Genomic DNA, 27,468 nt, shown 5'->3' with positions numbered 1-27,468 from the left:
ATTGCTCATGTGCATGGCACAACAGTGTTTGTCCTGGAACTACCGATTGATTACAGGAAACCAAACCAACAGTCAAACTTGTGCTGGAAAGAAAACTTTAAGACATGGAGCCCAGCAGAAACATAAAACTACCTAAGAACTTAAGCCAGCAAAATCCCTTTGAACAAGTGTAGGTTCAAGGAGCAGAATTGCTTGGTGAAATCCTGGCTGTGTGTGCTGACTTGAATCCATTGATGCTTATGGGCACAGGGAGCTCCCGAAGTAGAAGTACGGGGGTAATTGGTTACCATTTAGTAAATTCAAAATTACCCTGGTATTCTGGGTATCCTACAGCCAAAATAAAAACCTTTCCCCAGAGCTCTGTGAAGCCCTGAGCTTTTCACAGCCCAGGCTGCAGTTGTGGGCTGACAGGATTCTTATGAGACGAGATGATATGGAAGTTCACAACCATGTCAGGAAAAGAGATTCAGCTGAGAAAGAGATTCTCTGGCTTGGCCTCTCAGAGAGAATTACAGCCAAGTTATTATGGGAAACACCCAGGTTTCTACCTACATCCTGTGCCTGTCCCCTAAAATCAGAATGCTGGCTCACTATATGTTACCCCTGTGACAACAAACTCAGAGGGACTTGAAGTATAAAACAAAACATTGTTTTAATTAAAAACTATTTCGACTGTCTGGAGAGATGGCTCAGCTTCGTTAAGAGTACTTACTGCTCTTCCAGAGGACTGGAATTCTGTTCCCAGTCCCCACATATGTGGCTAACAACTCCTGTAACAACAGCCACGGGGGATCAGATCTCCTTCTTGGCTCTACAGGAGCCTGCATGTGCTTGTACCTGCACATAGGCAAAGACACACATGCACTATGAATCAATTTTTTTCTTAAAATGAAAAAAAAAAAAAACCCTGGATCCACCAGGCCTTTCAGAACACAGCTTTAGGGAGGAAATGACAGGACAGAGGGAGCGTGGGGTGAATAGGTGCTCCCCTCAAACACAGCTGAAGACTCAGGCCCATAATGGCACAGTTGTGGAGCCAGCATGCTGTGTGCTGTCTTCCTCCCCCCCCTTTCTCTCTCTCTCTCTCTCTCCCTCCCTCCCTCCCTCTCTCTCTCTCTCTTCAGCTGAACGCTTTAAAGCTCTGATTTCAAGGACACACAGGCAGCCAGGAAGGAAGTAGGGGTGCTGACAGCCTCACCAAGAACCCAGCAGATGGAGGAAGTATTTCAAGGGCTGTCAAGATGGCATTAAACATGCGCCACAGTCAATCTTCCTAGAAATGCTTTATTTATCAAATATTTAAAAACACACAGTTTGCTTTGTGAAGCAAGTTTACAGCAAAATCCATGGCCTATGCAAGCCGTGCGTGCAGGATGGCAGACGTCCTTGCCTTCCAGGCTCAGACATGGCAGAACCCCCAAAGTATGGGCTCTAAGCCAGTCCTGGCCCCTCACAGTTCTCACACTATGAAGTGGGTGCACAGGGCATGGGAGCAGGAGGGCGTGGCTGTCTTTCTCTGTGAGGTTGGTCCACCTTGAGGAGAGGGAAGCATATAGCAGTGTCTAATAGAGCTGGCCTGCCTGCCTTTCTCTTCTCGTCCACTGTAGTAACCTCTGAAGACACGTTTCTTAAAGCAGTGAAGATAGATCCAGAAAATCGATCTTCCCTGCGTTCATGTGACAGTGAGCAGCAGTTAACAAAGACTAGGTGAGTCCCCCTTACAGCGCAGGGCTCAGCTACTGAAGAGGCAGCTTGCTTGCAAAAAGATGTGTGTGGTAGGGCAGCAGCCACTTGACTTAGGGAGATAAATAACAAAAAGGAAGGCTTTAACAATTTCACAATTTCCAACAAGAACAACAAAAAAATATTGACCAGTAGGAAGGACAAGACTGACTGGAATGAAAGGGCAGTTAAACCTTGTTTGAATTGTTGTCAAAATGTCACCCATGCAAAAATAAGTTCCTAAAGCAGTAGTGATGGCCCTTCCTGTGTAGGACATGATGCCCAGACTCCCAGAATCCTCTACTGCTGGGGCTCACACTCAACTCCTCTACAGAGTAAGGGCACCTCACACGTGCCTTAATCAGCTGCCAAACTCAGCCTGCTGGCATTCCTTGTGCCTGGCATACAGCCACTCAGGCAGCACACCCAGGCCTCTTCACAGTGAAGCAGGCCCATCGCTGCTCCAATCCCAGAGTCTATCTGCATCTCAAAAGGTGGTTTCTATCACCTTCTTCGTCCAGGACAACAACAGAGGGGTCTGGGGCTTTTAGTTTGAAACTATAGACATTAATAACCGCTCAAGGACAAGAAACAAGCTAACAGTATGCTCCCACGAAACTTGTATACTTTCTCCCTGTGATGGAGTGTTCCACAGCCTCCCTCTTCAACGGCGTGCTCCAACGAGGGCAAACTAAATTCCAGTATGTGCATCCCACTTTGTTTCAATAGGGATGAGGAGGCCATTCCTTCCCATGTCAGGAGTGTTCGCCTGATCATTCTGGGCTTCACCTTCCTACGGATCCCTCAAGGGTGAAGCCGTCAGCATGCATGGCTATAAAGTGAGACAAGACTTGGTGGTCCAAACCATTAAACATTTTCCAGAAAACTCAGCATCACTGTTAAAGCAGCATAACATTAAGGAAAAAGAAAAGAATTCACATGGCAGTTGGGGTGAAGCATCTGCTTAGGGGAAGAAGAGTCATGGTCACACAGGATGGGGCAGAGAGCTTTGGTGAAGCGCCAGATGTGGGTGTGGTTGAATGTTCTCCAGGATGCTAGCTACGGTTTGGGGCCTTGGGGAAAGAACAGTTCCCAACTTTTTCTTCATTTTCCCTTGGGATAATATACCCCAGAATGTTTTGCATCTATAAGATGTATAAATGACTTCAGTTCACGAGACTCAGTGGGCTGCTGGGATGCATCCACAACAAGTAGCTAATGAGATATCTAACCACAGCCAGGCACACTGAAGTAGAATTCCACATGCCACTCAAAAGATGAGGTAAGTCCGCATAGTTAGGTACATAAAAGTGTGTCAACATGTTTCCCTCTCTCTTTCTCTCTCTTTTTTTTTTAAAGGCAACTTCATGTATGTGTGTAGAAAACTAAAACTAAAATGTATTTTTGGAAAAGCCCAGTAATTTTGAGGCTTTGTCAAACTTATTATTGGCACAAGGAAGCATCTAATATACAAAATAAGCAGAAACAGCCCCCTGAGTCTGCAGCTGTACAGTCAGCTGAACCACGGGTGTCCTGACAGTTCCCAACCTGCGCAAAGGCTCCGCCCCTCCAGTGTTACCATGGAGACTGCTGATGGCCAACAAAACAAATAGAAGGGGAAATGTCACAGAACTTTAAAAAACTATCTCTAGTATTCAGTCTCTTGATTTCTTTCTCTCTCTTCCTTCCTTCCTTTCATTTCTGAAAAGAAAAAAACATAAAGCCAGCAACAATTCTAAAGAATGAGAGGCAAAACCAAAAGGGGAGACCACAAAAAATGCTTTCTAGTCATTGTTAGCTAGAAGGACATACAAACATGTCCCATCGTATCCTCGATGCTTTTTGGCTCAAGTAGGTAACCACAGAGTTCACCAGCTGGCTGTCAGGGAAGGCCAAAGAGGGGGAGCACATAGGATGCAGGGTCCACTTAGAGAGACTCTGCATGGCCTGGACACTGTGACCTAGACTGGGGCTGAGATTCAGGTCCCTTCACTCAGTGGGCGTGATCCAGGAGAACTACAGCTCCCCCATCCAGGAACACATTTCTCTGCGGGTGGGCACAGTAGTCTCCAGCTCAGACTTGACTTCCCTGAGAAATGGACCAATAATACTTAAGTCTGCCTTCTCTAGTCAGGGATTCACACTGACACAGTTTTCCAGTCTTCAAGCCAAAGCCAATCTACACCAGGCTCAAGCCAGCATTTAAGTACATGTAAACACATCACTGATTAAGTTTCACAGTTATAAGCCAGGCCACAGTCACCCAAATACCAGCACTTGTCAAGACCTGGATGACAGTCACTCTTGTGGGACAAGCTCCTCTGTTGAGCAGATAGAGCTGTTTTCTTCACAAATCCCTGTTGTCGTTGTTGTCTTCAACTGTGAACCCACTTCTTAGTTCTTCCAAAGAAAAGGGGCGTCAATCAGCTGCCATGTCAGAGTATTTACAATGAAACAAAATCCTTCATGTGGCTGGCTCAAAGGCTGGCTCACTCTTGAATGGAGGAATGACGGAGGGATCGGTGGTAATCTGGAGTGCTAATGTGTTCAGGTATATCGTAGCCCCTCAGGAAATGTCCACTGTTTTGTTGAGCAAAATAATACAGTTGTTTGGCTAGCAGAGGTTCCACCTTTAATTAGACATTTTTAAAAAAGACATTAGTAGACATTAAAATATTAGTAGACATTAAAAACCAATCTCTTAGCACCATACAGTTAACACATCATGAAATGTCCCTCAGACTCTAAGCAAAACCACAAGCTGTATAAGGTAACATAGCAAAGCATTTTCATGGTCAGAGCCATTTGAAAAGCCAGTTTTGTTTGCCCTTACAATACCTGGAATATAATATCCTGGGAATAGAATTCTTGGTTTTATAATTGAAGCTAAATATGGCATTTTCAAACCAATTGCCTCTCGGAATTTATTTAACTAAATGACTGAACATTATCAGGTGAAATGATCAAATTAAAAGGCTAAGTAAAACTTAGGATAAGTTAGGTTCATGAGTTTGACAGGGAGAGGGGATCACCCTGAATGACCAGATGACTGTGCAATATGCACAACTATGCTTATGAGCATAGATCACATTCCCAATCAAAGCCAGCCTTCACCAAGGCAGGCTGAATGATCTGTATCAACCAATCATATGTACATTTAGACTTTGTGTTATTTGATATATAATAACTGATATGGCTTCTCTGTGAGCACCCATATAAATTAAGTTTGTAATAAGAAAACCAGGAGAGTCCATGAGTATGCGCCCTAGTATCTTGCCCGTCTGTGGACCACATGGCAGCATTTTGGGGCCCTTTACCTGTAGGCCCGTCCTTGAGTCCCACTGCACCCAAAATCCTTAAAATCAGATCGATGCAAGAATTTACTCACTACTTTTAAAATGCTGCTTATCAAAGCTAGACTCATCCACTCGTTTACAATCTCATTTTGGTATCAACCACCAGATGGAACTGAGAAAATGCTCACATTCAGGATTATAGTTTTGTTGCTTCTTGGATTTTGTTTCGCAATCAAGAAGGGAGGCTGGATGTTCAACATCAGTGTCCCACACCCATCCCCAGCTGGGTCTGGAATCCAAGGCTTTTGTACCAGACAATTGCTTACCACTGAGCTGGATGCCCAGCCTTCAATTTTCATCAAGAAATACTATCAGAACTAAAAATCTCATTTGCATTTAGATAATGTGAATACTTGGGGATGTCACATTTACTTGGTACTGGATACTTTTCTAGATAGGTAATAAAGAAAAATTTTCTAATTATTTACAACTATCTTTTAATTATTAAATGAGTGCTAAACATTATCTAAATAAACCTGTTATCTTTTCTTTGCAAAAGGTATTTACAGACCATAGTTCATCCATCTTCAACTGGGATAGCTGTGAGGATGGACTGGCCTACCTGGACTCTTGAAAAGACCAGGTATCCTCCAAAGATCACTTGTCCAACTATTAAATAACTTCCCAAAGTTCTACAGTAAAAAGAGGGCCTGGGAACCGTCTGGAGGGAACCTACATAATACAACAGGCATCTGCCCAGTAGGGCAAGTTCTTCCCCTCAGGGAAGCTTTAGGAGAGTAGACAGCATTTTAAAAGCACACTGAGAAGCAAAGATGTCAGAGGGCAGCTCTTAGTACCAACTACTGAAAATTCCTATAAAAGGGAAGATGAAGAATACCGGACACACACAGCTGTGGGTTTAAGACATCCACCCTGCTACTTCAGTGGTAACAAACTTTGGCTGGGAGCAGGTTGTGGGTCCCTGAGCTGTGTTGCTCACTGGGGCCTGCTTCCTCCTGCGCTATTTTAAGAGCTGCATTTATTTTCCCAGGTGAGTTGACATTTACTATTCACTTGTCACTTCTCTAAAAGGGACTGCTCCACAATGTGCGACTCGGCAGTGATGTAACGGGGTACTCACATGAGCTGTGATGAGCTTCCTCTGCCTCTGGGGGTCTGGAAACTCCTCACCGAAGCACAGGGTCACCTGGAATCTTGGTGCTGGCCGGCCATGGTGAGCAAACACTTGCAGCTCTGAGAACCCACAGGGGAAAAAAAAAAAAACTGCTCAGACACCTGGTAAAGCGGGCTGAATGAAGAACAAGAGCCACGTGTGATTCTGTCTCCCTAAGTGCAGCCCTTAGGGCAGACCCCAGACACCAAACCAAAACCACATGTTCGCGTTCACATGTGATCTCACACGCTCGTTTTACTTCATTATTCTTGAGGAATATGACCAAAGCGTAAGAACTTGGTTCTGCAGCCCTGGACTCACAGAAATGCACAAGGTCAGAGAAAGATATGAGGGAGGACAGAAAGGACAAAGAAAAGTCGTCTTGGTGAGGCAAACAAACAGCACAGGCAAAGGAGACATTTCAACTTCAAAAGTCACAATGTTCTGGTGGCCTGCGGTTATTTTTAAACATCACTGCCTAACCATGGAGGCCACGTGGTGTTTGGGCACCAAGGACATCTGTCTCCCACACCAGCTGTTGGCAGCTGTGTCCCACTTGGTACTAGGTCGAAGACTCCAAACTACAGACCTGAGGAGGCTTCAGTCTCACTTTGGGGACAGAATGATGCAGCGAGAAGGGGGCTGATGAGGCCCCTCTGGCAAGGCTGTGCCTCCTGAGGCTCTTCCTACCCGAGAGACATGAACCAGACAAGAACACTGTTGAAAAGAAACCTGCCCATGGCTAGGGGCACTGCCACTGGCAAAGAACTTGCCTTCCATGTGCAAGGCCCTGGGTTCCATCCCCAGCACAGCTACAAAGAACAAACAGAAAGCCACAACCAATCATTGGCATTAACCCTTACTCTTCCTCCCGTCGCTGGCTTCCCAGAGTCTTTTCTGCATGAAACTGACATGAAGGAGCTGCCCTTGCAGAGCAGCCCTGAAGATTCTGCCCTTATCTGATACGAAGGCTCAACCCTATAGCCTATAGGGACTGTCCCTAATAGGGTGCAAATCCTGAATGGGTAGATATCAAAGATTTCCATTCCTCTCTGCAACTGAAGAGCTTCTAGAAGCTCACAGAACCGACTTCCTGCTTTTCTTTCTCTTTCCTCTTCCAGAATTCAAATCAAACCCAAATGGTTTAGTCACAATGAATAAAGTGCATAGCCCCATGGCTGGGAAGACGCCTACACCACAGGCTAGTCAGAGCAGCAAGTGAGTACAAGTCTCTGAGAAAGCCCACCTCAGCTGCTAACTCAAGAACACTGGGTGGGAAGCCCAAGGTGCAGGGGCTGTTGTTCCTCTCAGCTGCCATGTTGGATTCCCTGCCTGAGCCTCAGTGAGGCCTGGGGACTGTGGAGGCTGTGGGTAGCATAAAGAACAGGTCCCACTACAGATGAAGGAACCAAAGATGAACAGCTCTTTCTTGTGGATAACCAATAAGTCCTAGAAAGTGAATTTCCAGCCCATGGTGTCCGTTCTACTATGGCACCTGCCTCCTGGATCCCCACTGGGAAAAGGAAAACAAGACTTGTGTACCTCCCATCCCTGTCTCTGGCAATTGTTATTGTTCTGGGTTACCTTAGTCAAGCAGAGAATTGGCAGTAGCTTTCTAGGGAAACACATGGGCAAATGCGGTGTTTTTTTTTTTTTTTTTTTTTTTTTTTTGCCAAACCCCAGAGCAAATATAGGATGTGCAGACAACCATCCCAAGAAGTTGCTTTTCTTTGCTTTGGACTATGAACACTAGAACTCAACCCAAGGGAGGCAAAACAGTCCCACCAAGGCTTAGATCATGCCCAACTCCAAGGATCTTCACCATGTATCCTTCACCTTTCTTAGGAAAGGATATTTATCAAGGAGCATGTTTGCTTTGGGAAATAAAGGAGCATTAGGAAGGAGTGCCTGAGCAAATCCTGGCCACTGGAGCTCAAAAGGCTGAGGAAATGCTACTAATAGCAAGAACACTGGAGCTTTATGTCTTCACTGTGAATGAATGGAAGGAAGAAGCACACTGAAGATTCAGTTGGCCTCTTTCTGTGTTCACAGCCAAGGCAGAGTAAATCAGTGTCGGCAAGACATCTGCCCTCCCGTAAGGTAACAGCACTAGTTAAAGCAGCTCAGATAAAGAGTCATCCCATGTGCCCACCAAGGAATACACGGATAAGGAGACTGTCATGTGGTATAGATAATAACAGATGATTACTAAGCCTTTAAAAAGAAGGAGGGCCTGCCATTTGTAACAATGCAGATGAGCCTGGAGAGCATCATGCTAAGTGAAGTAAATCGTACATACAAAGACAAATACTGTATGATGCGCCCATGTGAACTCATACAGTTGAGCTCATAAAAGTAGCACTGTATGGGGGTCACCCGAAGCGGGGAGAGCCGAGGAAGCTGGGGGTCAAAGAATATAAACTCTCATTAAGACAAGAGGAGTTTGCTGAGCACAAACTCAACAATGGTATATCTTCGTGATTGTAATAATGGACTATGTACTTGAAAGTAGCTGAGAGTAGATTTCAAGTAGTGTTCTTACCAAAATAAAAAGAGATGGGCATGCAAGGTGATACACATGCTAATTAGTGCAATGTAGCCATGACACAGTGCACATACATTCTAAACCACCGTGGTGTGCATGGATGAGAGGAGCAAAACAAGTTCAGGTTCAAGAAATAGAAAGCACAGGGAAAGCCAAGGTGTGGGCTGTTTGGAAAGGGTATCAAGAAGAAAGCAAGCTCAGGATACAATGGGGAGACGGACAGCAGCCAGCAGAGCAGTCTACTCCCCCAAAGACATCCTCTGCTAGACAGGCAGGGAAGCTAATGGCTTCATGTAAGCCAGCCCCCGGCTAACTTACCAAATCAAAATTCAAACGATAAGAAGTATAAGTCCTGGAAAACATGACTAGAAGGCTTCATATGCCAGAGATAACGCCAAGCTTTCTCAGCATTTCCCACTTGCTAAAGCTGTTCCTTACACTCTCAGCCTTGGTCCCACCTGCAGTGTGGTACTTTTATAAGGTGACACATCTCATAACCAAGAATGTTAACAATGTGCTTCTAACCTTCTCAATTTTTCTAGGAACCCCTAATAAGCTGTAGTGTCAGCAGATAAATTTGCTGAGAGCGTAGAGCCAGTACAGTGGAACCTTGCTGGGGGAGAGAGGCACGTGCTGCTGAAAACCCACATTTTAATTCATTAGCCAGGTGTGATGGTGCACACATATAATCCCAAAGTATCTCCAGTTCTAGGCCAACCTGACCTACAGAGATCCTGCCTCAAAAAACGACTAATAATAATAATAATAATAATAATAATAATAACTTAAAATATCAACCTGCACCATAGTCTATCCTGCCCAGCTCATATGGACCTCTTTCTGGCCCTTTGCTAATAAGGGGAGCATGCAACAGACAAAGGTAAGACACAAACCAGGCAGAAACCATATTCCTGGGTGAGCTCATTGACCTCAGGAAGAAGACCCCTGCCTGGGGTAGACAGACCCTACAATATGGGACCTTCCTGGCCAGCACCCATTGCCACCTCCATTCTAGCAGACTGTGAGGTGTATTACCTGATAGGAACTGCTGCGTGTCAAAGAGCTTGCAAGTCTGGTCTCTTTCCAGTTTGTTGGGCCGATCACTGCACAGGGCCAGGGGCCCATCCCAGTAGATCCTGCTCTGGCAGAGTCTTTTGGCATAGAGCCCATCTGGGGCCATCCAGAGGACCAGTCCCCTCTCCAGGTGGCTCAACAGCTTTTCGATGTTCTTCCTCTGCCCACTGTCCTCCGGGTAGGGGAACAGGACCTGGTCCAGGTTGCTGACATCATAGGTATGTCCATGGGAGATCCGGCAGCCTTCAGGGCTAGACGTGGTCAGCTCCTTCACAAGGATGTCCCGGTAATACAGGCAGATGTGCAGCCGGCAGTCTGTGAACAGAACTCTGGAATCAGTGCTGATGGACCTGGGACAGACACCACAATGCTCAGAGGCCCAAAGACTCAGTGACTACTACACTGATATGAAATACAGCAGGTGGACCACTAGAGTGTCAAGATGCTCCAGGGACAAGTAGGAGGTCCTAGGACCAAGGAAGTCTGGGAGATGTTAGCTGCTTTTGTCCCCTGCAGATTCTTAGACTGGAAAGACACTTATTTTTCTAACATGGCCATTTTCAAATGTTGACGTGGCCATTTACTCATCTTGGGGAGGGGTGTATTGCTTGGATTTTCAGCCCAATTTTACTAGACAGCACCTTTGTTATGAAGGTGTTTTGGGATGATGATGATGTTAGTAGTGATGGCATTTTGTCTAAAATATCAAGTAACACCACTGAATGGGAATTCATCTTTCAGCCAAATCAATTTTAATTTTGGAGTTCAACTCTAAGATTAATTTCTGCTAGTAAAAACTAGAGACATCTCAGAAGAAAAGCAAATGTGCTAACATTTGGAACTTCCCTAAAGCGTCACCATGATGTTGTTTAAGTAAAAACAAAACAAAAACAAAAACAAAAAAAACCCACATAGATATGTTGGAGGTAAGCACTGAAATAAGAATTTCTGGCCTATGAAAACTGATACTTTTATTTTCTTATTTTAAGTCAATGTTCTTGGGGCAGGGGAAAGAACTGATGAGAAAATCCACTAAGAGCCAACAGTCAACGTTAAATCTCCTGAACCCCCTCTAAACTTCGTGTTCAACTTTGAAACGAACCCAACAACTTTATTTTCTATAGCTTTAAGACAGGAATTTATTGACAGATGATTTTATTGATTTCAGAAACCATTTGAAAACACCACCCACAGGCTTAAAGGGCAAGCTGGGTGTGCAAAGGGCTCCCCAGGCAGAGATGATGCCCGTGGTGGTGGTTGGAACCCAAACAATGCCTGGAAAGAATAGCTTTCTGAAAAGTGCACTCCGGGTTGATAATTAATTATGCAAACCAGAAAAAGAAACCCACAAAACCCTTGTATTCTTCAATGGTAGGTTCTGACACAGCCCACAGCATGGTGTCTTCCATTTCTGCCTCTATAAACAGCAAGTCAGGCAACGCACTCAAAGAGAGGAGGCGTTGGCCATCTGAGGTGACTGGTAAGGCAGGTTTCATTTCATTTAATGTCACCAGAATCACAAGATTGCTGAGATATAAATAGCTATGGATTTCCTACTCTTGGGGCACCCATACAAGTCTTAGATGTTCCAGAAGAAGGTCTTGAGCTTTCTAGAATCAGTGACAAGCCCTGATGCTCAGAAGTGTCCCTCTTCTGCCCTTAAGTGGCTCACAATGTCTCCCTGAGCATCAGATTTGGAAGGAACTAGGTGACCAGACTTCTTCTTCCCCAATAAACAAGGGAAGTGTCTAAAACTGTCAAAATGTAGTTGATGTTTTCAATCACAGACTTTTAAGGTGGCCATAGGCATGGTGAGAATTCTAATGTGCAAGCTATTTTTAATATTCATTCCCATTTGAAAGCATCAAAAATCACCTAAAGACTAAATAGACATAGGATGCATATTTCAAGTATGTTGAAGCTTCCTTAAAACATGTCAGCATCTCTAAGTGCAGTCTTAATTAGTAACAGAACTTTAAAATCAGATCAAATCCATGCATGCTCAAAAATTCTATTGAAGTTGTAAGGGGGACAGAGCAATATGGTCCTTTGGGGGCATAAGAACTTCTGAGAGACCAGGGTCCAGATCCAGTGTCCCTGGAAGCAGTTCAGGACCACCTCTTTGTGGCTAACTCTGAAAGGACAAACTGCATTTGGTAATGAAAAGCCCTTGTGCCTATGAAGTCTCTCTGCACTGTGAAGAATGTTGGCTGGAGGAGGAGCCTGGCTACACATTCCTAGAAAGCTGAGCAGGTAATGATGTAGAGGTTAACGACTTCTTTCAAATAGTGTTTGGCTAGCAGGTACTCCTGCAGAGATTTCTAATAGTGTTCTTTATTTGCTGTGATATTTGCAGAGCCTGGGCCATGCCTACTCCAGACCCCAGAGCCTGTAAGGTAAGAGTCTAAATCCTCACCCAACCTACCCAGAGGAGAGATGCCACCTCCCTCAGAGACTTAAAGGAAGCGCTACACTCACCTGAGAGCGCCAAGGCTTCAGCAGACCTTATGCTTGGCTCTATGGGGATTCCAGGAGCCTGGGACTCAGGTGGGGCACAAGCATAAAAGGTTCCTGTCACCTGGCAACCTGCATTTGCAAATAAAGATCAGATGACATCTAAGCAGAGAGTCCAAGTTCAGGGGGCCTCTTAAGTTGGGAGGAGCCATGTCCTGTCACCTTCCAAGCCAAGCTTGATGGGCTCTAAACGTCCACTACCAACAGAGTGTGTGATTATGAGGCTGAGGCCAGAGTCCAAGTTCAGTGGGAAAAATGCAGGGTGATGAAGGAAGGTGTCACAGCCCAGCTGTGGATGAAAACATGGAGCTTTCTCCATAACTTCTCAACAGGGAAACTGGGGCCCGGAGGTTGGGGGGGGCGGTATTTGTACCAGCTCACATAGCAAACTCCCAGCAGGACCAGAAATCAGATTTATATAAGGCTGGTTAAAAAAAGTAATAAACTATTTGATCCTCATTTATTCTGCTTGCCGTTTGTAAGCTTTGGGGGAAATTGAACCATGTTCCCTGGCATCGGAGAAGTTACATCACACTAAACCAATAGTCTAAGCATGGGTGGCATGCAGGTGCTGGAGGGCGGTGAAATTGTGACAAGGAAATTATTTCCAGGATAATATAAAAGGACTACACGTGTGGTGACCTGTGTCAAGACTTCTGTTTAAATAATGAACTTGGAACCCCTAGAAGCTTGTTTTATGCCTAGCCTGGTGGCACAGGCCTGCAATCCCAGCTACTCAGGAGTTCAAGGCAAGAGGATCAAACAGCAATCTAGCCTAGGTAATTCAGCAAGACTCTCCCTTAAAATACACAGTTAAAAAAGGGTGCAGGATATAGCTCAGTGCACTCGACTAAATAAATACCAAATAATGAAAGCTTCGCTGAACATAGTTTGTGAAAATTTCTGTGTCCAGTCAGTTGGTATTTCTTCTGTGGGAGCTCATCTAGTTTTGTGAATTACTTTTGCTCTGGCCCTCCCTTTGTACCAAGAACAGCTACAAATGACTCATCACTGCTCAAGGGACATGAACTAACAATGATCTCCTGAAGTTACAGCTCTCCATCAGTAGTAAGGGACAATCCAGAGGGAGGACTGACAAAATCTATCTCTCTATCCTAACACGACAAAGAAAGCAGAGTATTATGCAGAGTGAAAACATGTTAACCAAATAATTGAGACAAAAAAAAGACAAGTTTTATAATTCACATCCATCGACATTGGACACTAGTAGATATCCATGCTTTCCTCTATTTATTAAAAATGGGGACATTTTCAGCTCCTTGAATGATTTCTGGGGTCTTTTAATTAAGTTCCCACACAGAGTGATGCCTATCATGGCTCTGAGGACTTCAGCATCTTACAGGATAAGGCAAGATTCCCTCCCCACCCCAACTTCATGTGATGTCTCTCTGGCATCTCTGTGGTAGGGGAAAGCCCTGTGGTGCTGCCCGGGAGGATCACCCAGGGTCGCCCACACCCTGAGCCCAGGTTGTTCTTCTGTCTCCTTCCCGGATACATTCCTTACCATTTTCACAAGATGGGCCTTGCCAGTGGTGGCTGCGGGGGCCAAACGTCACAGGACACTGATATGGGATTTCTGGATGTGACTGATCAGGGGCATAATCCCTCCAGCTTCTGTCATGAGGTGGCATCATGTAGTTATGAACCTGCTGACAGAGCACAGAGCATTGCTAAGAGGAAAACATCAGTGGGTGTTGGGGTGCTTTCTCACCACCCCAACTCCTCAGGGAACCCCTTTTTTGGCCAGCAGCCACGTCATTTTGTCCAAAAAGTAGCATGAACTGTCTACCACACTAGGTAGAAAACAGCCATAGAGGGTCTGAAAGCACAGTGAGGACATTGTGTAAATCTGTGATTTTTGTGAGGTTTCATCATAAGGCTGAGCCTGGCATCAAAAACACTGCAGCGAAGTCTGCCCTTTTTAAGCCACCAAAGTGAATAAAACAGTACTGTAATTCACATCGGGGAAGCTTAGAGAAGTCAGCTGCCCTGTGGTTTCACATGATAAAAGTACTACTTCCAAAGTCCTCGACTCCCACAAAAGGTCTCATTCCCAGAAGATGTGACCATCAGTAGAAGAGCACATCTCCATAGGTGGGACACATCAGACTCCCCAGCTTAACCACCAGGGAGAGTGACACCACTTTGAAACCGAAACATCCTCCTGTGACCAGGGCTTTGTTAGCATTTGTAGTAGCCATAGCAAATGGTAAGTCCTGCTATTTCCGTTTGTGTTTTCCCCTCTCTGTGGAGCCAACCAAAAGACCCAGCCTAACCTTCCACAAGCTCAACAGTCCCCCCATACCTGAGCTGGCAGTGAGCCATAAGGCGCTGTCATGGGGTAGGGGTGGCCCATGGCCATCTGTGTGTCTTCCAAAGTGAGCTGCTTTGCTCCTGTGTTTGGGGAAGAAGAAGAAGAAGAAATAGCACTAAAAGAAGGAACTGGCTTAACTGAATAGCAAATCTTAGAAAAATACCTGAGCACTTTATTCTTAGAATGCATAGCCATGTTAACCAATCAGGTGGGTTTTTGTTTGCTTGTTTGTTTTGTTTTGTTTTTTTAAGCAGTTCCCTCTGGCAGTTACTTGTCTCTGATGTTAAACTGATTGAACAAGCTCAGACTTGTGTGTGACAGCCAGAGAAAGCAACACCACACAGGACTCTGTGATCCACCTAGTGGTTTCAGGCAGTGAGCTGGTGCCTAGTTGAGGCACCCTGCATGATTGGAACAAATGCATATCCCTGGCCTCTCAGCTAAACACACCAGTCGGAATCTTTGAAAGAGGGAAGTGAAGATCTAAATTTTCATAAGTACCCCAGCAGGCCATAGAAAGAAACGCTGGCATTTTTATTACAATAAATGTGAATACTTATGGGGTGTGCGGTGTGCTTTCCCCTCTAAAAATTGCTTAATTATTAGAGGATATTAGGTAAGTAAAACTTTAATGGATCTTGCAGCTTTTGTTTGGAATTTTGGTCCACATCCTAATTGAATGGAGTAACTGGAAATACCTAACGCCTGCATGTGCATAGCCACGCGCCCACGGGCTTTAAAGTCTTTAAAGAAATAACCCTACATTAATACCACAAGGTTTTCACTTATAACCCAGAGAACATGGGCAAAGAGGCTGCTGGAAGTGGCCACGGGCAGGAGGTAGCAGTCTTCAAAACAGAAGTAGAAAGTGACCCTGAGTAGGAATTAAGGTTCCGTGAGTGTCCCACTGCCTCTATCCTGTGACCTACGTTGGGGAAATCCCCTACCTTTTTTGGCTCCTTCTGGAACAATCCTGTACACCTTGTAAGGGTCGGAGATATCCAGCTGGCTCCTCTCTACCAGCTCCTCGAAGTCATTGCTCTTGTTCAGAGCACATCTTAATCTTGTCTTCCAAGTAGGAGGATCGGGCTTGTCTATCCCTTCGCGGAACTTTCCTTTAAACAGTGCCCAGGCCTACGAATGAAGAGAAGGAAAGGTCAAAGTTCGGGGTCTTCAAAAGGAATCCATAGATTGTGTTTCTGAAAGGAAGATTGGTGTCTCAGATTTGCTGTTGGCCAAAATGTGGAACATGATGATACCGGAGTTCTCTAAGGAAATAACTTCTCACCCGGGACCCTGCAGTGAGATAGGGAGACCCCTAGTCTGGCCTATACGCATCCAGTGCCTGCATCAAGTGTGGACAAGACTAGGGGCAGAACTGTGGAAGGGACAGGCCCCAGAGAGGACATCTAAGAAGTCACACTGAGGTACTTTGAACAAATTCCCGCAGGAAGTCCCCTTCCCCTGCCCGACTGGCAGGTGGAGGCTGGGGGCTTCACAGTCCAGTGAGCCAGCTCTCTGGGGACATCAGTCCTAAGAGATTCACATGGTGGAGGCGGGGAGCTCCCAGAGGAAGACTTGGAATAGACCAAATCACCCAAAGAACAGAAACAGAAATGGAAGCTTCCAGAACTAGAACCAGACAGTAGGGGAGCCCAAAGAAACAAAACCCAGAGGAACTCAGACAAGTAGTGAAATAGGGAGTGGGAAGCAGAGTGCTCCTAGCAGTCTGTGGTGGCAGTGGCAGGAAACAGCCTAATGGGCTGTGCTACAGGACCCCAGCATCAGGGCACCACTGCGCCCGCCCGGGGATGCTCCTGGAGCTGGAAGTACTTTCCTCCACACAAACTTAGTGTAGGGACCCGATTTTCCGTTTGTGTGATCCCCGGAGAGCTTGCAGCCTCTTTCCCTTCTCCCGCGGCTTCTGTCAAGCAGGACCTGATGCTTGACGGTCTGGTCTCTGCCTCCCAGGGCCCACCCGACCTCCGACCTCCCGGTCCCTTGCTCTGGAGGCACAGTGAGTCCAGAGCTGTCTGACTCGCCTCTCCCCTCTCCCCGCTCTCCCCCGCCCTGGGATCCCCAGTGCTGGTAACCTTGAAGAGGGCGGCGTCCTCCTCGCGGTTGTAGTCCTGCTTGCCCGCGTGCTTCCACGGGATGCGGAAGACGCTCTTCTCCTCGTTCTCCCACACCAGCCCGGGGTACTTGCCGCTGTCGATCTGGTCGATCAGCCACTGGCGGAGTTTCCCGTTGCCGCAGCTCACCGCGCTCATGCCGAACTCTGCTCCCCGGCTGCCCGCATCCAGGTTCATGCCGCGTGCCAACCTCCTCCCGCGCTCGCGCGCTGCGGGGGAGATAAACTTCCCTGCAGCCACTGTCGCATCACTCTCGGGGCGCCCTGTCCCAAACTCTTGTAGTGACCACAAGGCCCCGGAGTCCCTGAGGCTGCGAAGTGCTCGCGTGCAGTGCCAATGTCGCCAGGGTCCCCCAAAAGAAGGTACTTTGGAGAAGGTGTGGGGAGCATCCCTTGGCACGCACCATCCTCAAGGTCGGTCCTCTCACCCCATCTATCGCAAGCTCCTAGACACACTTCAAGTCTTGTGCCACCACCCTGGGCGTCCCGTCTGCTTACTCACCCCTCTCTGCCCGCTCCACGCGGCTTTCACCCCACTTTTACCTCACTTTGTTTCTAATCTCGCCTTTTCCCGGGTTCAGGCTGCCCTGGCGGCCCCGGGCACGAAGGACCTGGCACGTGGACTAGCCCCTGTTCAGGTCCTGTGCCCATGCCTTGTAGGTGTGGAGCACCTAGCTCTCCTCTCCCTCGGCTTTTTTTTCTCGGACATTCTCACGCTGTCCCCGGGGTAACACCAGGCCTACCTACCCAGCCAGAGACAATTAAATGGGTCCTGGAAGCAACAAGTGGAAGTCTGGGTATGGGGCTCAAGAAGCGGGAGACTCCAGTCTGCAGAGGGTCAGCGCGACCCCAGGCGGGGATGAAGACGTGACTAGGAACACTGGGTGCTGCGGACAGCAACACCAGCTCCCCTGCGCGGGAAGCGAAGGAGGACGTGGGGGAAGGGGCTCAGCGCCCCGAGTTTGGAGCTCCTAGCTCTCCTTGACCATCCGACCTAGGAATCGCGCGCTGGAGCCCTCTATGAGCTTGGGTCCCTTATGAACCAGTATTGGGAAAGGAGCTTCCAACAGGAGCAGACAGGGTCAGTGGCTGTACCCCTGCGGACAAGCTGCTGCCAGTGCGTGATCCTCTGATCTCAGGACAGTCCCGTTAGCTCGTCCCGCCCAGCCCGTGGGGATGCTCTGGAACGCCCGTTCAAGTAGCCTCACACAGAACCAACAGTGCACAAGTCCCGGGCCAGCGCAGATTGGGGGAGCCGGGGCCCCCTATCTTGCCACGTTCCCTCAGAGCTTGGGCTTGGAGATGGAAGATGGGCTGCTCGTTCCCGCCCTGTCCTCTGTCACAAGCCTCACACTCCTCCTTCTGCCCGACTCCAGGTCTTACCTCACCCGCACTCTGAGCTGAGGGCAGCAAAGGGTCCCAAGTTCAAGTGGTGAAACTCGGAAAGCGAGGTGAGAAAGAGGAACTTTATAGAGCCGGGGGGCGGGTCTCGGCGCTGGGCGGGGCGGGGCGGTTCCGCCTGCGAGGGCGTGGCTAGCCTAAACCAGGACCCGCCCTCCATCCCCGGCGGGTGCCCCGCCGAAACAGGGTATCCGGCTGGGACAGGAGCTTCGGACTGTAGCCCACCGGGTCAAAGGCTGTCCTCTTGCGAACAAGCTCTGACCTTCTCCAGTCCCTCTAGTGGAGGGAGCTTGGGACTCTGACACACTCGAAAATCCTCAGCCCAGTGGGACAGTCACTATGGCCTGTTCCAGTGGAGGACCAAGCTCCCAAAGGGAATCTCTGCTCCATACTAGAACTTGCACCGAGACTAGCTGATAACTAGAAACCGCTCAACTCTACCGGCGGCGTGGCCAGGGCGGGAAGTGGTGGAGGGTCTGGAGCCCAGGCAACTTGGTTCTCACAGCACGTGACAGAACAGACTGAGAGGTGAGGGGCGGGGGGCATCCTTGGAACCGTCAACCAGGAGCCCTGTGTCTCCGCAGTGTTGAGAGAATATCACGCTCATTAAAAAGAAAATAGAAAGGCAAGTCCATAAACCGTGGCCCATATACTGTGTCTGAAACGCTTACACCCTTAGGATGTATGAAACCGATGAATTGAGATGACTCAGACAACGCACTGCCCCCAAAGTTTCAATCGTGGCAACATAAAAGAGATGGGGGATCCCTAAATACTCAGGTAGTTAGCACTTCCGGATGTCAGTTCACCTTAAAATGATAGCTCTAACCTCAGCCTCGTGAGAGGCAGTTACCCAGCAGAGTATGAATGCCCAAACAGGAGTTTTCACTCCTGGCTTTCTCCAGTCCAGCTTGGATTGGATGCCTGCAAGATGTTTGTTTACTTGATATTTTCAGGAGAGCAGTCAGATCGCCAGTTTCTGTATGATTTTAGATCACAGCCACCACAGGACAACCTGGAACGTTCGTAAAGCCTTTTCATTTTCACTTATTTCTCGGTTTTTCCTTTAATCTTCTACCATGGGTCCTGGACTTTAGAAGAAACATCTGAGTTGGGCCACCGCAAAACAGACACCGTGATGCCCACAGGTAATGTTTTTTCCTGATACCAACAGGCTTTCTCAGAAATTAACAGGATGCTATGTCTTTATTGCACCCCAGTCAGTTTTCCATTGTCACAGCCTGGGTAGTAAACAACAGAGTTTCGTTCAAAGAAAATTTTGGTTACGCCCGTTTTCCCCTCTTCTTCCTTCACAGCTTCATTCATTCAAAAATATTCTTTGAACACCGTCTGTCTGTTGGGAACTGTCCTGGTCGCTGGAGACACATCTCTGAGCAAAGTAAAGATTGCTACTTCAGATAGCTCTGCATTGCCGCCGGGGGAATTACTTTTCTTCAAAGAGTGCACAGATAGGAGCCTGCTGGGAGCAAAAACAGCACAGCAGAGATGTCTCTGCACTTTCACACATGTGTCCTCTGCCTCTACTTAGACCGTTTCAGCCTTTTCCTCACCCATCCACATCCTCTGTTTTCAGAAGTCTGAACAACAGTCATTACAAGAAACCTTTTGAGACTTCACATGGCTATCGCATTTAAAGATATGATTACTAATCTTCAACGCCATCTTCTGGTTTACTCGTTTGTTGTATGGGTGCCCTAAAAGTGATATTTTAACGACGAGGTGAGTGCAAACAATAAACTATACGAACCATTAAAACTTTCTATTTTATTAGCACCCTTTAATTGCACACAGTAATGGGTTTCTTTATGACATTTCCATACACAGATATAGAATACTCAGATCTATTGCCATTTCTTACCACTCACCCCTCAGGCTTTCTCCTTTGTCCCACATCCTTAAGCAGGCCCCCCTTTTACTTTCATACTTTTGCCCCAACACGTGAACGCATGTAAGACACATGTTTGAGAAACTGGCTTATTTCACACAACACTTTGAGGTCCCTTCCCAGCTATTCCTTGTGAACAGCATGATTTTGTTTCTCTTTTTGGCTGAATGAAATTTCCTTCTGAAGCACTGAAGTTCTTGGCGTTCGTCACTGGGGGAGAGAAAGGAGTGACCACGTAGGGGCTGCCAGCTGCTCACTGAGGACTTCTGAGGTTCAAGTCACAGTTGACAGAAAAAGGACAGTCTTGAGAGTAAGAGATCCTCATCCTCTTTCCCACCGAGACGCGAGAAGACCAATACGTTCCACAGTGAAGCAGTGGGCAGTCGTTCTAAAATGTGATGGAAATTAGTTCACTGAGCACCCATCCCAAAGGCAGAACTCTGTAGTCCACACGGAGATTACTTGGGGTTTTTGGCTAAAGAGCCAATGAGCCGGGGAGCAGGGGAGCAGGTCTGACAGGGGTGAACTTTTCATTCACACGTACCCATTAAGGATGTGGGAAAAGGAGAAAGCCCGAGGGCTGGGACTGTGAGAAGAGCTGAATAGACCTAAATTCAGTACTTTAAGAGTTGAGCTCTTAAAATTATACATTCACATGTAAGAAAAATGGTTTACGGAGCCCATATTAGACAACCAAAAAGTCATTATTTGGCCAGGGCTGTCTGTACCTTGGCAGTAGAATGCTTGCCTAGCTCACGACAGGCACTGGGTTCAACCCAGCAACCCAAAGCAAAGCAGTCACCCTTCCAAGAGGCCGAGACCTTTTGGATAAATGTATTTTCTCATGAATTCACTCCTTAAAATGAGAACAATTGGTTTTAAAAAAAAAAAAAACAATGAAATTCTGTCCTTGGAAAAAATTAATGTAACTGTTTTTAATCATTTGTAAAAACCAAAAATTAAAACAGGAAAGTTTTTTTTTAATGCTCTATTGTTTTGATGCAGGTTGCTTCCAATTAAAAAAAAATCTGGTATCCTGACTCCACATGTGTGAAATGCTAGGTGTGACCTCTGACCACTCTATGGTAAGTGTCAGGGAATGCCAGGTATGACCTCTGACCAGTCTATGGTAAGTGGCAGGGAGGAGGTGATTAGAGCTCATGGGAGTGAAAGCTTGGATAGTGATCTAACTTCCCATGATCAAGAGTGATGGCTACCGCTTCTGTAGTGTCCTGACATGAAATTACGTACATCACTAGTGTTCACTCACTTGGAACTGTGGCTGTTTGTATCCTATACCAGCACTTGAGAAGTGTCACAGACATAATGACTTTCATCCTTCAACCATACCTGCACCACATAGTCAGTTCAATTGTGCACACGAGGAGAGAGATCCAAAAGGGCTATTGGCCATCTCTGTGACTTGCCCATGAACTCAGCTTTTGTGAACCAGTCTTTCCCATTTATACATCTGTTTGCTGCCCCTGGGGTTAAAGTTAGGGGATGGGGAAATGACTCCGTGGGTAAGAGTGCTTACTCTGTGAGCATAAGGATTCACACTAAGTTCAAGTCCTTAGCACCCATGTAAAAAGGCTGGGCATAGCTTTGTGTATGTCTAACCTCAGAATTGCAAAGCTGAGATAGGTAGACCCCAAGAGCTGAATTGAACATTCTTAATAAAGCGATGCATTATCGGTCAATAATTCATACAACTATTTTTTTATGCAGCCCTGAATGTACCTTCCTAACTGAAATCGCAAAATGCTGAGTGTTTCGGTGATTCTTCACATCTCCAGTTTCAAACATCCCCCAGACTATCAGCCACTGAGAAGCAGAAGCTGCTGTGAATACAGTTGATGCCAGGAGTCGATATATGTGGCTCTTTTTTTATGCAGAAAACAAACCACTCTCAGGCTTATAGGAAATGAGAGTTGTCCTTTTAATCAATTATGTAATAAGGAGTCGCAAAGTCTATGACTCTGGGGCAACATTGGCCCTTTCTTCTATTTCGTCACGTTTGTAAACAGCGGGCTGTTCCCTTTCCGTCGCCTTTTGTCATCAGCATTCTAAGAAGTCTCCTTGGAACGCTCCTTTCTCTCCCACGTGCTGTGCTTGCTGCGTAAACAGTGACGTGGCTCGAAGCAAGGAACCACTTGACTCTGCCAACTCCTGTTCCCAAGCCAACAGAAATGCAAATGGTGTGCAATCGCTGTGGACAGTTTTCTGAAAACTGAAGCCCTGGGTGAAAGGCAAATGGCATTGTCTCACTTCACCCATTTGTAACATTGCTTGACTCTGGATTATTCTAAACTGTATCTGCTATTCTTTCAGCAGAACACTGCAAAACAGTGTGCCGTCACTTGTCACAGAGGTGCTATTATTTCTGAGGCTGGGGCATTTGGGGTGGTAGAGCATATCTTTCAGGGAATGTTACATTGTGTATGGTCAACCTCAGGCCTAGGGACGTGAGTTCTTTCTTATTCATTGGGCTACTCCAGACCAGTCAGTTCAGAGCATCCTTGGTCACTGGCAAAGAAAAAAAAAAAAAGAGGATTCAGGAAGAACCATGCACTGGCTTGTCATGCTGGCAATGAGCAGTATTTATAGTGCCATCACCCATATCCCCTGTTAGGAGCTGAGAGCCACAGCAAAGGAGGAGTTGTCTGGCTGTGATTGGGTATGGCAGACAGAGAGGAATGACTAGGAGTCCTGGGAAGATTCTACAGAAAGAGATGAGGTCTCAGACAGAGCAGGCACATGGGAAACAGGTGGTAAGGAAGAGGACATGAGAGCTGATGAGGTTGGATCGAAAGATCCAGGTGCAGAGCTTAGGAAATGGTACCACCGAGAATCCACTTCCCAGACTCGCACAGAGGAAGTGTGACTCAGGGTTGGAGGCTCACTTTATGGGCCGAGTGTCCATATATGGGATATATATCCAATATATGGGATATATATCTTTTGGTTGGGACCTGCGTTAATATTGTCAATTTGATGACATCTAGAATCATCTAAGAGACAAGCCTCTGGGCATGACTGTGAGGGACTATCTGTATTAGGCTGATTTTTTTTTTTTTAATTTGAGGATATCCAAGCTTGATTTTAACTTTTAGCCCAAATAAACCCTCCGTTCTGTTGCTTTAGTCAGGCATTTTATCACAGCAACATAGAAAATAACTACTGTAGGACCCAACTGTGGTGGTATTGTGTTTCCCAAAATATTGTGTACCTTAATAAACTTATCTGGGGTCAGAGAACAGAAAAGCCACTAGTTAGGCAGTGATAGCACACACCTTTAATCCTAGCATTCCAGAGGCAGAAATCCATCTGGGATCTCTGTGAGTTCAAGGCCACATTGGAAACGGCCAGGCATGGTGACTCACGCCTTTAATCCCAGGAAGCCAGCCTTTAATCCCAGGGAGTGATGGTAGAAAGCAGAAAGGTATATAAGGCGTGAGGACCAGAAACTAGAAGCATTTGGCTGATTAAGCATTTGGCTGGTTAAGCATGTGGCTGGTTAAGCTTTCAGGCTTTCGAGCAGCAGTTCAGCTGGGCTTCATTCTGGATGAGGACTCAGAGGCTTCCAGTCTGAGGAAACAGGACCAGCTGAGGAACTGGTGAGGTGAGATAGCTGTGGCTTGTTCTGTCTCGCTGACCTTCCAGTATTCACCCCAATAACTGGCCTCGGGTTTGATTTTATTAATAAGAACTTTTAAGATTCCTGCTACACCCAACTCTAAACATGTGATCCCTTGTTTTATATGCACCTTCGACTCATAGCCAAAAGGTAATTTCATGCAATACTTCCGTACCAAAAGCCAAGACTTCATTGTCTGCTGACTACAGAGGCTCAGCCTGTGTTAGAAAGTGCTTGAGATGAATAACACTGAAGTTGAGGGGAGAGAAGCAGAGCCGAGAGAGAGAACCTGAGCAGCTGCTGACCAAGATGACTTCAGTCCTTGCTACAGAGCTCATGTAGTAGGAGGCAGATACACGGTGGGAGAAGGATGCTTAGATCCGTGTGTGGTGAGGACCTCATGGCAGACGGTGTCACAGCATCAAGAACACATGGCACTATAAATACTGCTCATTGCCAGCATGACAAGCCAGTGCATGGTTCTTCCTGAATCCTTTTTTTTTTTTCCTACTGGATGTGTATAATTTTCATGCCATTATAAAAATTGTTAAGTCAGACTAAGACAAATTGAAGATCATCCACACTGTGCTTCCTTTCGGGGGCAGCCCGTCCTCCCTATGATGCACCATCCAGGCACTTGACCCTGGCTGTTGGTCTCTGCATATCCACGAGGATGGTGTGGGAGAGGTGCAGACAATGGTAGCATGGTGCCTTGCACAAGGGAAGTGTCACCATCCTTTTCATAGCAGGGAGAGCTGAGAGCCCTGGCAATGGCAGCCAAAGATAGAGCCCTTCTTTCCCAAGGGCCACCTGGGCAGTGTCTCCAGCATCCATGCAGGATGGTGCAGGGCATCTCTTCATTCCTGTCTTCTCTGTGGGGTTCATCTGCTTGTTTGTCCTCCCTCTCCCCCCTCCTCCCTCTACCACCCCCACTCTTCTCTCTCCCCACTCCTGCCTCTCTCTCCTCTCCCTTCTCTCTCCTCCCTCTCCCCCTCCTCCCCATTCTCTCCTCTCTCCCTCCCTCTCCTCCACTTATCTTTTTCAAAATCTTGACACAGTATATTAATGCAGATTATTCTACAACAAGGGACAGAAAGAGAAACTAAGAAAACAGTTACATTAAAACTTTCGTTGCTTATATCTGATGATTGTGAGCACACAGAAATAGGTCTCTTGAGTTTCTTTGGTCCTGCTGAGGCAGAGAGGCAAAGGATGTGGTTTGTGATCCAAAGCATTCTTAGCTCTCATGTCATTCAAATAAACTGAAGTTATTTCCCACATTAGGGGATCAACATTTTTCAATTTTAACTTACCTTTTAGGTGATACAAAAAAAAGAACCATGAAAATTGTGTGTATTACTAGGGTGTTGTACAGTGTTTTGATACATGTGTGCCCAGTGTTATTTTATACATGCTGTGATAAGCCAGTGAGTACCAGCACATGACATATGATTTGTGTGAGACCATCATACCTCGCTGAGGTTTAGGCAGAAAAATGCCCCATGTGTCACACAGTGGACACTGGCGTTGGGGCTATTCAGAGAGTGCAAAAGAACTCTCGTGTAAGAAGCCACGTTTGATTGGGTTTCTCCAGACCAGGCAGGTGGAGGAAGATTCCAGATAGAGGCATTGGAGTCTAACAACCCAGTTTCCCAGCCTGGTTCTTAGGGAGGCCTCAGGGAGGCGATTTTAACGTGGAGACTGTTGGAGTTCAACTTAGTCCATGCTGTACTCCTGCGTAACACAAACATTTAAGATGATTTTTCACAATGAACCAATTTTAGCAAGAGAGTCGAAAGGCTTGTTTCAATGTCAGCATTAGATGACCCAGAGCAGATTCTTTTCCAATTGCCCTCCATGTACATTTAAGCATCTGAACATGCTTTCTCTTCAGGATCCTAAGGCTCTCATTTATGAATGCAGCTGATTTTTTCCCTGTTTGAAGTAGAGAGGCCTGCATAGGCAAGGCATCCAGGGCTCTCTTAGGACAGGACCTTAGCTTTGTGGCAGGGGGGTGGGGGGGTGGGGGGTGGGGGACATCTACTATGCAGGGCCAGTGGTAGCTCTGGAAAACCATCTTTGGGAGCTAAATGTTGAATTCACACTTTGAATTTTGAACTTGAATGAAGGGCTGACATTTCTTCAGCTCTGTGCTGTTCTCTAGGGGCAGGCCCCCAAGGCAGTGTGGTATGGCAGTTCCACAGACCTTCCACAGCAGTCGGGAAATGTGTAGTTTTTCTTAACTGGACTGAGGCCTGCTCCACAGACCTGCCCTGGCTTTGGATGAGAATCCTTGTCTTTCTAATCTCACAGGGTGGCCATAGCACACACCCTCAGCCCAGTAGCAGCTTGCAGAAGATGGGCCTCATCTCTGATACTCCCAAGAGTTGTGCGGCAGCAGGCTACAGTTTCCTCAGTCAGTTTCTACTATGACCAGGTGGGGGAGACAAGTGGGGATTATGGCCCTATTTTAGAGAGGAATAGGTTGAGAGTAGGGAGGTCACCTGGCGTTGCCCAGAAGACCATGGAACCACCTGGGATTGAGGACAGTCTCACCACAAACTTGGAAGATGCTTTGGCCTGCTCATGATACCTCTCTGGGGTCACCTCCAGGGACCCTTTGTCTACCTTCATTTGCTCCTCTCCCCGGTATTTGGGAGGCCCACCCAAGCCCACCCATTTGGACTGGCTTGTGGAGAAGTATCATGTCCCCTTGGGTTTCCTCTTTGACTAACTTCTCACAGTTCACAATTACCAATGCCTTTGCCTTACCTACAACCCACCTGGACCTCCTCCTTAGAGAAACTAGCACGAGAGGGGCAAGCATCCGGTGTGTCCCCTCTCACACTCTCCTCCGAGGAGCCTTCATTCAGCCTGTCTGTAGCTTGTTCCCACCATCCAAGAGTGAATAAAAGACTTATGGAGTCCACCAAGTGATGCTTGTTCTGTCTCCCTTGAAGCCGCTACAGTCAGGCCAGGTACTCGGCAAGGTTCACATTTTTGATGTTGCTTAGGCATTTCCTCTCAAGCCTTTGGAATTCTGGAAACACAGAGTGACAATATCAATGGTGCTATGGGCATGGACAGAGATCATACTGGGGACATTCAAATTTTAGGGACAGTTTGGACACTATACAAAATGTTAAGACAGAGTGATAGTACTAATAGTGATGTGGCCATAGTAAGAGGTTTGGACACTGTACAAACCATTTTACCAATCTCTAAAGGAACATGTGATTTAGATTACTTTATATAAAATGTGTTGTTTTGTACCAAGCAGCAGCCACAAGCAGTATCAACAGCACAAATTAAAAAAATATATATCCTGTGATCCCCTGTGAGATGGAGTCCTCCTCATTCTGAACTTGTGAGCAACTTGGTACTCTTCCTCTCTCCACACCTTCCGGGTCTCTTGTATTGTTTCCCCATGCGCCTTTGGAAGCATCTTCTTGGAAAGGTCTCTTTGCTTAGCCTGTTGGAAGTCTTCAGTGTGACTGAAGGAAACCTGGCCCCTCATCAGCTCAGACCAACTGAGGTTATGATGCTCCACCTGGAAATTGCCTTCTCTTCTAAACATTGTGCTTTTCCCTTGACTCTGCAAAAATCGTCATCCAAAGGCAGTTTCTTATGAATACATACATGGGCTTGGCTACTTTGTGGCTACAGAATATGTTGTTCTTATTTGATATCATCCACTAAGTGTAAAAGAAATCAATTCATACAGAAGTGGAGT

At 46.6% G+C, this 27,468-nt stretch overlaps 1 protein-coding gene and 1 long non-coding RNA gene across 7 annotated transcripts; one reads left to right on the top strand and one right to left on the bottom strand.

Annotated features, from left to right (window-relative positions):
• Positions 1-1,164: 1,164 nt before the first annotated feature.
• On the bottom strand, positions 1,165-18,277 carry Irf4 (interferon regulatory factor 4). 4 transcript variants are annotated; one of them, XR_013051546.1, is made up of 10 exons: positions 18,175-18,277; positions 16,754-17,001; positions 15,608-15,794; positions 14,652-14,740; positions 13,851-13,995; positions 12,290-12,397; positions 9,773-10,126; positions 6,160-6,272; positions 2,068-4,352; positions 1,165-2,034 (listed from the first exon to the last, which is right to left on the bottom strand). XR_013051546.1 is itself a non-coding variant. In XM_076573120.1 (9 exons), the coding sequence occupies exons 2-9, from the start codon at positions 16,967-16,969 to the stop codon at positions 4,212-4,214; spliced, it is 1,353 nt and encodes a 450-aa protein (XP_076429235.1). In that variant the 5' UTR covers positions 16,970-17,001; positions 18,175-18,277; the 3' UTR covers positions 1,166-4,211. The 4 variants fall into 4 exon arrangements, 3 of the variants coding, with proteins under 3 accessions (XP_076429236.1, XP_076429235.1, XP_006972352.1); XM_076573120.1 differs by having other exon boundaries at positions 1,166-4,352; XM_006972290.4 differs by having other exon boundaries at positions 1,167-4,352; positions 13,851-13,992.
• A 433-nt stretch (positions 18,278-18,710) lies between these two features.
• Positions 18,711-22,464, top strand: LOC143273450 (uncharacterized). 3 transcript variants are annotated; one of them, XR_013051543.1, is made up of 6 exons: positions 18,711-18,817; positions 19,290-19,340; positions 19,509-19,932; positions 20,285-20,408; positions 21,104-21,204; positions 21,827-22,464. It is a non-coding gene; the product is annotated as an uncharacterized LOC143273450 (long non-coding RNA). The 3 variants fall into 3 exon arrangements; XR_013051544.1 differs by lacking the exons at positions 18,711-18,817; positions 19,290-19,340 and having other exon boundaries at positions 19,797-19,932; positions 21,104-21,183; positions 21,827-21,964; XR_013051545.1 differs by lacking the exons at positions 18,711-18,817; positions 19,290-19,340; positions 20,285-20,408 and having other exon boundaries at positions 19,796-19,932; positions 21,104-21,183; positions 21,827-21,964.
• The last annotated feature ends 5,004 nt before the right edge of the window (positions 22,465-27,468 follow it).

Source organism: Peromyscus maniculatus, chromosome 5, assembly GCF_049852395.1.
Source record: "Peromyscus maniculatus bairdii isolate BWxNUB_F1_BW_parent chromosome 5, HU_Pman_BW_mat_3.1, whole genome shotgun sequence".
Lineage (NCBI taxonomy): Eukaryota > Metazoa > Chordata > Mammalia > Rodentia > Cricetidae > Peromyscus > Peromyscus maniculatus.
The sequence above is the reverse complement of the archived record's forward strand: the minus strand, read 5'-3'. Positions and strand labels throughout refer to the sequence as shown.

Coding starts and splice junctions, on each gene's coding strand:
- Irf4 (XM_076573120.1), bottom strand. CDS start 16,969: ATGAACCTGGATGCGGGCAGCCGGGGAGCAGAGTTCGGCATGAGCGCG. Junction 10,127..12,289: donor TGAAGCCTTGGCGCTCTCAG/GTGAGTGTAGCG, acceptor TTCTGTTCACAG/ACTGCCGGCTGCACATCTGC. Junction 6,273..9,772: donor CACGCAGCAGTTCCTATCAG/GTAATACACCTC, acceptor GTGGGTTCTCAG/AGCTGCAAGTGTTTGCTCAC.